The sequence below is a fragment of the Oenanthe melanoleuca genome, chromosome 20 (genome assembly GCF_029582105.1).
Source record: "Oenanthe melanoleuca isolate GR-GAL-2019-014 chromosome 20, OMel1.0, whole genome shotgun sequence".
Classification (NCBI taxonomy): domain Eukaryota; kingdom Metazoa; phylum Chordata; class Aves; order Passeriformes; family Muscicapidae; genus Oenanthe; species Oenanthe melanoleuca.
This window is the reverse complement of record NC_079353.1, coordinates 213316-225690: the sequence shown is the minus strand read 5'-3', so window position 1 is coordinate 225690 and position 12375 is coordinate 213316. Positions and strand designations below refer to the sequence as shown.

The 12375-nt window shown below is 39.6% G+C and overlaps 1 protein-coding gene across 4 annotated transcripts in view; it reads left to right on the top strand.

Moving 5' to 3' along the window:
- The window catches only part of PREX1 (phosphatidylinositol-3,4,5-trisphosphate dependent Rac exchange factor 1), a 116693-nt gene that overhangs the window by 82781 nt on the left and 21537 nt on the right, over positions 1-12375 (top strand). For 3 of the 4 annotated variants that reach the window (XM_056507749.1, XM_056507748.1, XM_056507751.1), the window contains exons 15-22: positions 2137-2209; positions 3494-3636; positions 6220-6312; positions 8220-8368; positions 9284-9369; positions 10458-10594; positions 11033-11204; positions 11553-11740. In XM_056507749.1, the coding sequence (XP_056363724.1) occupies positions 2137-2209; positions 3494-3636; positions 6220-6312; positions 8220-8368; positions 9284-9369; positions 10458-10594; positions 11033-11204; positions 11553-11740 (1041 nt within the window). The remainder of the gene's footprint in view (positions 1-2136; positions 2210-3493; positions 3637-6219; positions 6313-8219; positions 8369-9283; positions 9370-10457; positions 10595-11032; positions 11205-11552; positions 11741-12375) is intronic. The other variant, XM_056507750.1, reaches the window with a different exon arrangement.

The window sequence follows — 12375 nt, the reverse complement described above, 5'->3', positions numbered from 1 at the left end:
GGGAGCTTATTAACAGTCTTGGTCTGAGACCATCTTAATTGCTGGGTTTACACATCCCAAAGCAGCCAGCCACCATGATTAGGGCTTTAGACATCGCATCATTACCAAAACTAGACAGCAATAATAATTTAATGGTGGCAGTAGTAATAAGAGTAATAGTAATGCACTCTGGACATGCTTCTTTACTTTGGTACTGATTGTAAACTGTTTCTGTAATTCTGATGACTCAAATGGAGAGGTTGTATGGAATAAACCTAAGTTATCACGTCAAAACTAGTGTATCTAGTTTCTGCATGAAAAGGTTGAGACATGTTTTTTCAAGATTGATGGTTGTAAACAGCTCTATTTTCTGAAGATTTTCATTATTGTCTTTATTGTAGTTGGACAAATACCTACATAGCATTTAGAAGTACTTAGTGAGCTGAAAGAATTTAAGCTCTATTTTCTAATTAGAGATGCTAGAGATTCTAGGGGAATGTTTTGAGGCCAAGGTAACGTCATCAGGAGTAGCCAAGTCTGGTTTAGACTCTTCCTATGCAAAGGTTTTGTTGCCTAGAACAAACATAGACTGCTCAAGGTTTAAGATGGTAACATTAGAAGGTATTTCTTCTCCAGTATTTACAGTTTAAAGAATAAATGGGATTTTTAAATCCCAGTCTGTGTAAAATAAACTACCTGTTTATCCCATAAAATAAAACAGTGTGAGCATTGAGCATTGTCTCATGACAGGATGTTGGAAATAAGAGAAGACTTCTGAAGACCTGAAATTAGTTTATAATAAAAACTAAACTTCTGGTTTCTTTAAGCTATTTTCTTGACTTTCCTTATATGATTACACAGTCATGCAATTCTTTCAGAACCACCTTGATCCCTTTTCTACCAAGACAATAGTATTTAGTTCTTAATTTGTAAATGTTGTGCCTTTTCTGCTCTCAGCCTCGTTAACAAAAGCTAGTAGTGCTGTGGATTGGCCAAAGCTGATCCTTTTTTATCCTGTATTTAAATAATGCTGATACACCATATTGGTGTTGGGCTTTGCCAGCATTTGCTTGGCAAATCTCTATGAATCTTGACAAAACTACAAATCTCTGCAAATAAGTACTGCTCTCCTTAGCAGTATTTGAAGAACTGATGTTCTGCTGCCAAGATCAGAGGGTGCTTGATTGCTTAAAACAAAGTCAGCTCACTACCCTGCAGCTGCTGTGAGAGCTTTCGGGTATCTAGTTCTTCAGATGGAGGGGAGGAAAGGTGTAATACTTGTGGAGGATACAGCTTCTCAGTAAATAGGACTGAAAATAATACACTGAAATTGCTTCTGTTGCCAAAGCAGCAGGTGCCCTCCATGCTGAAATAAGCTGAGCAGCTGCTGTCACGGGATAGCAGACACCAGATTCCCCTGTCCCTTTGCTCACCTCACATCAAGGGACCAGTGTTAACAATCTTTATAAGACCAGTAGTGCCTTCTGATTTTTACCAGCACTATTTAAAGCTTACTTGCCTAAAAATTCAACCCCCTTTTGTAAAGTCTTTACTTGTGACTGAAAATTAGCAGATACATGGAGAAAACTAGGCTTTTCTTGTATTTAACTGAGTTGTAGATGTGAAGCTCAAGGCTGCTGTTTCAGGGAAGTCTGTAAATTTGCAAGTCACCTTTGATAGCTGTTTTGAATGACTACACTCAAGGCTCCAGGTCATGAGAAACTGAAGCCTTTGTAATCTCCTGTGTAAGCAAACTGCCACTGTAGTTTTAACCTGTCTGACCCTTGGAGTTCACATGCTTAGCTTTTTCTCCCTTGAGCTGAATATGGATGGGATCTCTCAGCTTCAAAGAAGGAGTTTTATTGTCTGTGACTAATGGGTCTTGAAGTCAAATACTCTGATTTCAAATAAAATGTCTTCACATTGAGATAATGTGGTATCTTACCTCAGTGCTGGTCCCTGTTCCCCTGGTTCCTGTAGGAGGGCGAGATGGTGTCTGGAGTAACAACCTATGTTTGGGCAGTGGGATACCTGTTTTAATTGTTCCCTACATAGATCATCCTGCTAATTTCAGAACCTCAAGCTATGTCAGGGGGAAGGGGGAATAATTTATCTCAGAAAACAGTCTGAGGTGTAACATTCTTCTCTTGTTTCTAGGGAGACTGTCAGACTCGGGAGGAAGCTGTTGCACTGGGTGTGGGACTCTGCAATAACGGCTTCATGCATCATGGTAATGCATTAATTTGCTTCCCCCAGCCAATGAAATGAGCTCTTACGTCAGTCAGATGGGTTTTCCTAGGCTTTCCATACGTTCTATACACGATTTGCAGGTGTTCCTGCCAGTCCTTCTAGAGCACAGTCCCCAAGCCAGTTCATGGCTAAGGCTGCTGCCTTCCCAGGGGTACACTTGCTGATAGTTATGGGAAGCACTGAAGGGATTATACCAGCTAGAAGGAGCATATTCCTTCACTGCATCTCTTCCAGAGCCATCTGAGCAATGCATGAGTGAAGTACTGTCCTGAAATATCACCAAAAAATAACAGATGTTATGTAAAATTGGCTAATTTTTGCCTCTTGGATAACAAACATAATCCTCAGTGCTCAAGCATCCAAATCTAAAAACTTAGACAATCCAAATTGCCAAGTTAGACATCATCCATCCTCAAACAGGGGAAGTAAACAAATCACATCTGTATCAGTATGAAATAGAATATACAAGTCCTAAGTGTAAACATAGTTTGTCAAATGAAACATTCTGTTTTAGTCATAGATAAATAACATTTACTCTCTGTATTTTGAATAGTGTTTCTGAGGGCAGATAATTGTAAATAACTAATGGAGAACTTGCAGAAATTAATAACAATGTAAGAACAGTTGGAATCTTTTAAAAATAGTTTGGTCTTTTGTGAGCCCATGCAAACTTCTGGCATTTATTGCATCCTTTGTTAAGGAAGACCTTTCCATAAGTACATGTTGGATGGAGGAGTTGCTCATCACTTGCTGGTTTTATTTGAAGCCCTCAGGTCTTGTATTTGAAAAACTGGCAGAGAACTTTTTCGTGCCTTCTAGAATTTTGTAGATCTCACTTCCTGCTCAGTTTTTTTTAAGGTTGAGCCTTAGTCTGTGTGGATACTTACATACTTTTAAAGAGCCCTTTTACCCCTCTTTGCCCCTTTTATAGTTTCACAGTATTCATTTGGATGTAGGAAAGGAGCGTGAGGTTTTGAACAGCACTTTCCTTCAAAGAGGATCTTTCACATTTTATATAAATTCTGCATGCCAGAGAGGTCACATCATGTCATGAGCTACTATACATTGTGAAGAAAATTATTGTCCTAAAATACAGAATTAGCTTAAAAATACAGAGCTGAGGAACTGACTGATAGAGACACATCTGATCTGTATTCTGTAAAGATTGGGGAAATATTTACAGTTTCCTTTAACTTTCTTCTCTGTTTCTCTCTTTTTTTCTCCATGTAAATGCATGTATTTATTTCATATATATCATTTCCAGTCCTGGAGAAAAGTGAATTTAAGGATGAATCCTTATATTTCCGCTTTTATGCTGATGAGGAGATGGAGGGCACCAGTTCCAAGACCAAACAATTACGTAATGACTTCAAGCTCGTGGAAAACATCCTGGGAAAGAATCTTCTGGTAAGAAATATGTTAATGTAAACCTTGACGTTTCTTCTGAAAAAGTATTGTTTTATAGTAGAGGAGAATAATGAGAGAGTAGAATTAAAATTGGGAGTTGCACACCTAGCTAGGTTTTTCTTCATTTAGTAAATGCTACTAATTAGTAAATTAGTAAATGCTACTAATTCTTGGTCTGCTTTGCTGTGTATCTCAACTTCTGTAGCTCTGACTTTTTAGTTAGGCAGACAGCATAACTTACACTGGGAGCAGGGGAAATTCTGACATTGCAGGCCCATTTCTGGGCCTGCAGTTTTGGATGTACAGTTCACACAGGTGCAAGTGCATGGAACTTCTCACCTGTTCCCAGTGCAAAGCTCAAGCCCTTTCTATTCCCAGGAAGCCCTTGCAAGAGTAAAAGGGAGCTGGAGATGTTTTAGCAGGTACCACAGTGTTGATATGGTGGAGGAAAAAAGTAATGGGCTCTACTCTTTTGGAAGAGATCTGCCATCAAGTTTAAGCACAGTTTGAATTCAGACATGCTTATATGTAAATTCAGATGCAAGTTAAAAGACTGATAGGAGCACAGGTATTTCCGGGCATCATTCTCTAAGCCATACAAGTGCTGCTCTTGTAGTTCCGAAGTGCATCAGTCGCTCTGTCAAAATGCATTCCCTTCTCATACAGAAAACAAATGAAGAGCAAATGCTGAGGAAAAATTTCCTACTTAGAGGGCACAGATTTGTGTCAAATGTGTAGTAGTCATGCTTAAGTCATGAGCTGCTTTCATTTGCATGCATAGATTAACAGTCCCTTGAGTGAAGTGACTTATGAAGACCCTGCAAAAGCAATACAGTGAATTCATTACACTTATCCACCAAATAATTGTGCCTGACTTCTGCTTTATGCTGTGCTTAGCAATTACGAGCAGCTGTAATCCTGGGGCTTTGCTATCTGTGGAACTTCACTGCTTGCCTCCACACTGATGACAGGGCATTATTCCTTCCCATCCTCTGATCCCAGCACAGGAGGTTTTTTGGAGTTTCCTCAGCACTATTTTGAAATACATTTTCCTACTGCTGTGAAATCCTAGCTGTTTAGTGAGTAGGTTTCCCCACCCACTTCATCTAAGTTTGTTCTATTACAGGAGAGTTTGCCTTTGGAAACAGAAAACAACAGAAACCTTGGCAAATACTTGTTAAAATTGCCAAGGAACAAAATGCTTTTGGTCTGGAAAACATGATTCAAACAAGATCTAGTATTTAATTATTTGCACAATTATTTCTCATTGAAGGACATAAATCTTGACAGACTGAAAAAATAGGCAACATTCTTTGCATAGTTGAAGGAAATTTGGATTTTGGCCTGACTCCAGGCATTGTGATTTGGGTACATTAGTGTGCTGTGAACTTGTGGTCAGCACCTCTGCTTGTTATCCCAAACTGACCACATCACAAATCAGAGCTGGCTGCTTGGATCTGGGTATCAGACAAAGGAGAGTTTCCTGTAGAGATTGGCCACGATCACAGTTGGGTGAGAGGTTTGATTGCACGTGTGATGATGGAGTCCCAAAAGACTCAAAAGAGAAACATTCTCAAGGATTTGTAAAGATGATGCCTGTGTACCTTTTCTGTAGCATTCTCAAAACTCTTGTGCTGACTTGTAGGTCTGAACTGGAACTCAAAAGGTCATCAACTTCTCAGGCCTTTGATAACTCCTGGGATTCCTCCACGGTATCCCACATTTCCTATACTCAGTAAAGTGTGGCAGTAGTTGCTCAACTCTGCAAGATTTCAGCAGAGAGAGCAAAGAAGAGCTTTCCCTCTGTTTTTCATTGTGCTGGTGTACCACAGTCTGTTGTAGCTAGAGAATTAAAGTCATGGATTTCAAACACGTCTGGGAAGAAGGCCACTAAGGAGCTCTTCCTTTAGGGATTTCTGATCCCAAGAGGACAGGCTGGGAAGGAGGTGACAAGGCATTCATCATCCAGGTGTGTGCAGCCACAGAAGGGCTGTATTAATTACAATTATGTAGTGTGTAGTTAGATCTATAACAGGTAGGCCTGGGATCTGCAATTTGTCTGAAGCTGATGGCTGAGAAGCAGATCATTCATTATCAGGTAGGTGGGATGTATTCTAAAAAATAAACAAATGACTATACTGAATCTGTAGTACATTCACCAATGGAAAATACTGAATAATGATGAATTCTGTAATCTAAAAGTGAAAGCTCTATTGAAGGATGAAGGCCTAGGAGTTAAAACCAAATGAGATTTCTAAGAGTTGATTAACTATTGGAACAAACTCTCAAGAGTGGGAATAGATTTCTTCACTTCTTGAAGACTGCAGATCATACCTAGTAGCTCTGGAAAATCTGCTTTGGTGTACATTAAGGGCTTAATGCAGAAATAGCTAAGATTAAATTTTATGGCTCATGTTATGTAGGTGAAATGATCTGGTAGTACCTTTTCCATCTTAATACAAAAGTCCAGATCAGCTCTGGTTTGTACGGAAAGGTCTCATTTCTCATTTTGAGTCTTCACCTTTTCTGTGAACTCCATATTTATGAAGCACAAATATGTGTAAATATTGTGCTCTGTTTAAGATTTTACCAGAAGAGGATGACTATGGATTTGACATAGAAGAAAAGAACAAAGCAATTGTGGTGAAGTCAGTTCGACGAGAGTCTTCTGCTGAGGTAGGACCTCACATTCATATTTTGAAACCTAAGAAGTTTCAATACTTAGAAAAGTTACAAACCATCCTTTTAAAAGCTGTTTCCTTTAAAGGCAGCTAATAGAAGATGGCTGTCTTCTGCAGTTCCTGGTAATAAGCTATTTCTGTAAACTGATAAGAGTTTTGGCATTACTGGGAGACTTGAATGTTATTGGTAAGTGATAGGATGAGAGCCTTTCCTTCAGGAGTTCTGTAGAATGTATTTGCTTTGTTTCTTTGAAGCACATAGATGACTCAAATGTGTTAGGATCTGAGTATTTCTTAATCACACGTTTAGCCCTGCAGGATCCTTATGTGGGTAACACAGTGTGATCTTCCATTTACCAAAATAAGGCACAGATAAATTGGTGAAGATAAGAGAGGACTGAATGACTCGTCAAGGGTTTCACAGTAAATTGTGGCAGCATGCAGGACAGAGCTTCTAATTACAAGTCCTGGACAGCCATTAGAATTTTTGAATTCCACGTTAAGATTTGTGAGTTACTCCTTTGGACTACAAATAACTCGTGGATAAGTTGCTTAATGGAAACAGCTGAAGCAGACGGACTGGTTTTAGAAAGTTGAGAATGTTACACAGGAAGGAATTTTGAACTGAGGTTTAGTATTAGAATTAAATTATTTCAGTATTCATGATTCTCATTTGGTTTATAGTTACCAAAGAAACCAACACTATGCTATATCTAGTGCTCAAAATCAACATAGGTTGGCCAGAAATGTTATTAATCTAAACCTGTGCTGTGAACCATTGCCTGCCAGATAATCCTCTGCCCTTTGTTTGGCTGGAAGCTTGGGAAATAACCTGCAAATCTGTTGTGTTTGGGGACAACAACAGCATACCATTTCCTAAGGAATCTTTTTCTTGATCTTTCAAGGTAGTCTTTGACCATGAGCCAATCTTTTGGACTTGATCTAATAATGCTGGTCCAGCAAAGAACTAAATCTGCATCTCCCTGATCCAGAGTGTAGGACCTCATTTATCAAGTCAAGAAACTTGTCCGTGGATTCCAGGCAGAATAGAAAAGTGTTTGCCATATTTAGGAGAAAACCCAACTGCTGAACCTTGAAGTTATACAAAGTAATTCTAATCAGGACTGTGTAATAATTTTTTAGTGGTTCCTTGATACTTAACACCTAGTCCAAATGTTGTTGTGTTACATTTTAACTGGTAGAGATCATCAGGGGGTATGTTTGAGGCTATTGTCCAGTGGGCAGAGTAGGGGATCTCAGTCTTGTCATTGGATTTGTGACCATTGCCAAATAACTAAAGTTAGGTGCAAAACCTAGGGATTAAAATCAAAATCTTACGGCTTTTTAGGCTAGTGAAGAGCTAGTACTTCACTTAAAGCAGAGACAGTTTTTATCACCACTTCAAACCAGATTACATTTACTGACATGACTGGGCATAGGTTGGTTTTGCAAGGCTGATGGCTGAAAACTGTCCACAGCTGCTGTGCCCAAGGTGTGGGAGGTCACACTTCTGTGTCTCACTGGGTGTCACAGCCAGTCTTTTATGGGCTCCTAGTTTTCAGTTGTGTCCCCTCACCCATTTTTCTATAGTCTCCTTTTTTAATAGTCCTTTTAAAATTTGTAGCAGAAAAGTACTAAGATTTATCCATTGCAAACTAAGATACATCTGTAGAGTGGCATATTTCTAAGGATACTGCAGAAATCCCTTAGTTTTCTATAAATGCACAAAACTTTAGGGGGAGTGACAAATAATTTGATGAACCAACAATACTTAGAGAGTATTCCATGTGAAAGTAATCCTAGAAATGTCCATAAGTAGGGAACAGCTGAACCTTGAAGCCTGAGCTTTCTGAGTTGGTGCCAGTGATACAAAGTGCTCTGTGGTTTTTGTTCCCTTTGCAGATGGCTGGCCTGCAAGCAGGAAGAAAAATCTATTCCATCAATGAGGATTTAGTATTCCTGCGCCCGTTTGCTGAAGTGGAAACCATCTTATCCCAGTCCTTCTGCTCACGGAGGCCACTCAGGCTTCTGGTAGCCACCAAATCAAAAGAGTAAGTGCCCAGATGGGCAGAGAGAGAAGATTAGTGAGAAATGTCAGTTACTCTGTAGTACTTTCACAGTTGTAGTGCGACCTGTGTAAACACTTTGCTGTGCAGAAGCCACTCAATAGGAAAACTTGACAGAAATGAGAGGTACAAGGTCATGGCTTGTTTTTAGTGATGGCCCTTGGGCTGCTAGGAGAGGTTGATGTGTGCTCTCTTTATACTGCAGATAACTTTTGGTTTCCTTGTGTACAAACAAAACTGAATCACAAGGATTGTCATTCTTTCTCAGGTGTGAAGCTTCTCACACTCTGTTGTGTGCATGGGAAAACAATTTTCATCCATTAAAACTTGACTTATTTATGGATGACTCTATCAATATCAGACCTTACAGATTTTCAGTCTGTTTCCTATAATGAAAGTTGGCCCTGTTAGTGTCTTGTGTACTGTTAGATTTAGTAATCCCAGAATGTGCCATAGAACTGAATGTCTCAGTGAACATTTGTTGCTGAATTCTAGTCCAGAATGTCTTGTCCAGTCTGTTTTGTTTTTTTCAGTTTTTTAGTGGAAAAAAATCTTCTGCTGGTATAGGTCAGCACAGCTGCATTGAAGATTGCATAGAAATGGAAGTGAATATATATGCCTTAGAAAGTTTCTGTCAAGTATTATTCACTTAAAGATGTAATAAATTAAGATGTGCCAAATTTTAATTAACAGATAGAATCTTCTGTCTGCCTTGGAGATTGAAGATGGAGTATATTTCTTCAGATCTGTTTGTTTGTTATTTGTTTGTAAATATTGTGGATGCTTTCTTTCATCCCAAGCCAGTTGTGAATGCCAAGAAAAGATGCTGTTAAGAACTGCCCAGAACTCTGACAGCCTAAATTAGAACCATGCTTTCTCTTCTCCTTGATTTATCTGCAGGATTATTAAAATCCCAGATTGTCCTGGAGCCCTTTGCTTTCAGATCCGGGGAGCAGCACCACCGTACATTCACGCAGTAGGAAGAGGTCAGTAGAGACTCTGTGGTGCAGTGAAGTTGGGAGTACAGCTGAATAGACACGTGTATATGAAGTGTGTGTATGTATGTATATATATATATATATATATATATATATATATATATATAAAAATCTTTCAACAAAGACAGATCCAAGTTTCATTGTTCAGCTTGTTCTATACAAGTTCTGACAAATTTAGTGACCATAGTGACAAGAACCTGTGATAGACAAGAATTACACTCACATAACCATAGAACAGGGTGAGATTTTCTGTCTCAAACTGCTGATCATCTAAATAGATGTCTGTTGATTCCCCAATATTTTTTCCTGTAGTCGTCCACAATTTGGGTCATGGGGTTTTGAAGGTGCAGTAGGATCGGCAGGTTGGTAGACAAGTCATAACACCATCTGGACATCATAAAGTATGACATAAGACTTGGAGACTACTTCTCCCTTTACATAGGCATATATTGCTACAAATTGCTACTATAAGGCAGAGGCAAACTGCTCTCCTTGATCTTTTTAAAAGAAGAAAACACAATTTGATAGAGATATTTACTACTTATGTACCTGAAATTAACTACTTTCTCACAGTTTGGAATGCAAGCTGGAAATTGCAGATAGGAAGATTGTCCCTTTTCAGGATTTTGCCTGGAAAAGACAAATTACATTTGACATCATAGTCTTTTTCTGTGGCAAAGTGTGTAATATGCAAGTGTGTTCTGTCTTTCAGGTGCAAAGAGGCTTGAAGAAATATAACAGCTTGTCCTTAAGCAAGACCACAGCTAATATAACCATAAGGCTAAAACAGAACCATATAAGAATCCCAAAGAGTTTCCCACAGACATGTCAATTTCTAGCATGAATTCATGTAGATCTGTGAGACTGCTGATCCTCCCAGCACTGCTGAAAACATGAAGGATAGACACATGATGTTGTCTTTCCACAGCAAAGCTCTCTGAATAGTAGCTAAGTCATGACAGGACTGACTCAGCTCTTCTTACTTTTTCTAGCCAGAAAGCTTTTGCAAGTTTTCCAGTATTCTCATCCATAGGCAGATGACATTTCTTGCCAACTTCTCTCCTGTTATTTTTCAGGTTCTGAGGCTGCAGCCATAGGCCTTCATCCAGGGCAGTGTATTTTGAAAGTTAATGGGAATAATGCAACACATGGAAGTTACAAGGAAGTTCTGGAGCACTTCACAGCCTATAGGGCCAGGCAGCAGGAAGCACTGGTATGAATGCACAGCCTCAAAGTACATTAATTCCCATCCTTCTTCTGCCCTTCCCTTTTCCTGTGAGCTTTTATGCTCACTAAATATTCGGAAAAAGAACATATATATGTTTGTTTTAACTAATTTTCTTCTGTGCCAGGGTCCTGCTGTCACTGAGGGGACCTAATTCGATTTGCCCATAGTTGCAAAATACCTAGAAATAATATCACAGTCATTTCATGCATACAGTACTGAAAATTATTAACTGCTACTGACCATAGGAGTTTACCCAGTATTGACGTAAATTTTATGTTCTCTGAAGTTCAGAGAAAAGCTGGGGGAATGTTGATATTTCAGCCTACTTAGAAGATAAAGAATTGATGGTTAGATTCACCTTTGTAGTCCAAATATTTGGAGATTGGCATTTTGAGGTCCTAGCTGAAGCCTATATTTTGACAGGGGTTGTACCAGTGGGTGTACAGAACACATGAAGATGCTGAAGAGGACAGAGCTCAGCAAGCAGCATCCCCTGCGTCTTTGAATGGCAGCCGCCCGGGCTCCAGCAAAGACAACTCTGCACTAGAAGAACATGCAGAACTGGAACCCCTTCAAAGAAGCCAGCAGGAATCAGGTAAAGATCCTTATGAGGGAAGAAAGCCTAGGGACAATTCAGGGGCTTTCAGAAGGAAAAACACAGTAGAAATATAAATTAAAATTATTATTGTAGAATATCTGTTGTCTTAGCAAAGCTTTGTAATTGAATGACGTCTGACAGAGGAAGTATTTCCTTTCTGCAGTTTATTCAGGGGAAGAAAAATGTGTCCTAAGAATATTCTCTCAATCTCCAGCAGCACATAGTTCTTGAGCCAAAGGTTGTGTCTCTGCACTCAATACTTCTTCTCAGCAGGTTTCTCTTGCCTGGGCAGACCTATGTTCACATGTGCTGCTAGACACATCTAATGACTTACTTTGGTTCCAGCCCAGACACCACAGACTGTTATTTCTGCACTGGTCATTGGTGAAGAAACCCCTCTCATCAGCCTGACTGTGGATAACACCCACCTGGAGCATGGGGTGGTGTATGAATATGTTAGCAGTGCAGGAATCAAATCCTTTGTCCTGGAGAAAATTGTGGAACCAAAAGGTTGCTTCAATCTCACTGCGAAGGTACCAAAAACCATATGTGGTCAGCTTTGTTCCTAAACAGAATGGGAAACCAATAATAGAGCTTATTATTGCCTGCTGTGGACTTGGCTCTTCAGTTGAGGTTGACATTGGCCTTCTCAAGGCTGTTTAGAGTTTTGTTCAGTAGAATGTACTGAGTTACAATAGCTTGTTTGGTATGAGCAAATCAGCAAGTGCTTCCAGGACTTTAGCTGTTGAGGCAGATGGAGGGGAGCCCTCAGCTGTAGAATTCTTGCTTTTTCCCACCTGAGAGGATGGATGGGTTGCTACAGCAATTGGGTAGAACTGCTGCTATTGGAAGGTAGCAGAGAGTGCTGAGTGGCTTGGTCATCTCTGACAAAAATGAGCTAGCAGTGAATGTTTGTCACATCCCAGTAACATTATTGTTATGTCCCATGAAAGCATGCAAGAGCAGGTAATTTGGACAGTGGATATTTTGATCCACTTCTGTGATTCTAAACATTTTTTAAGGAACGTTATATGTCTCTGAGGGTTAGACACATTAGTGGTTCTCAGGTAGTAATAAAGGCAGCTTGTTCTGGATGCAGCTTCATTCAACCATGGGGCTTTGCTACTCACTGAGTGGAAGAAAACTATTTTCCCTCCCTGTCAAGACT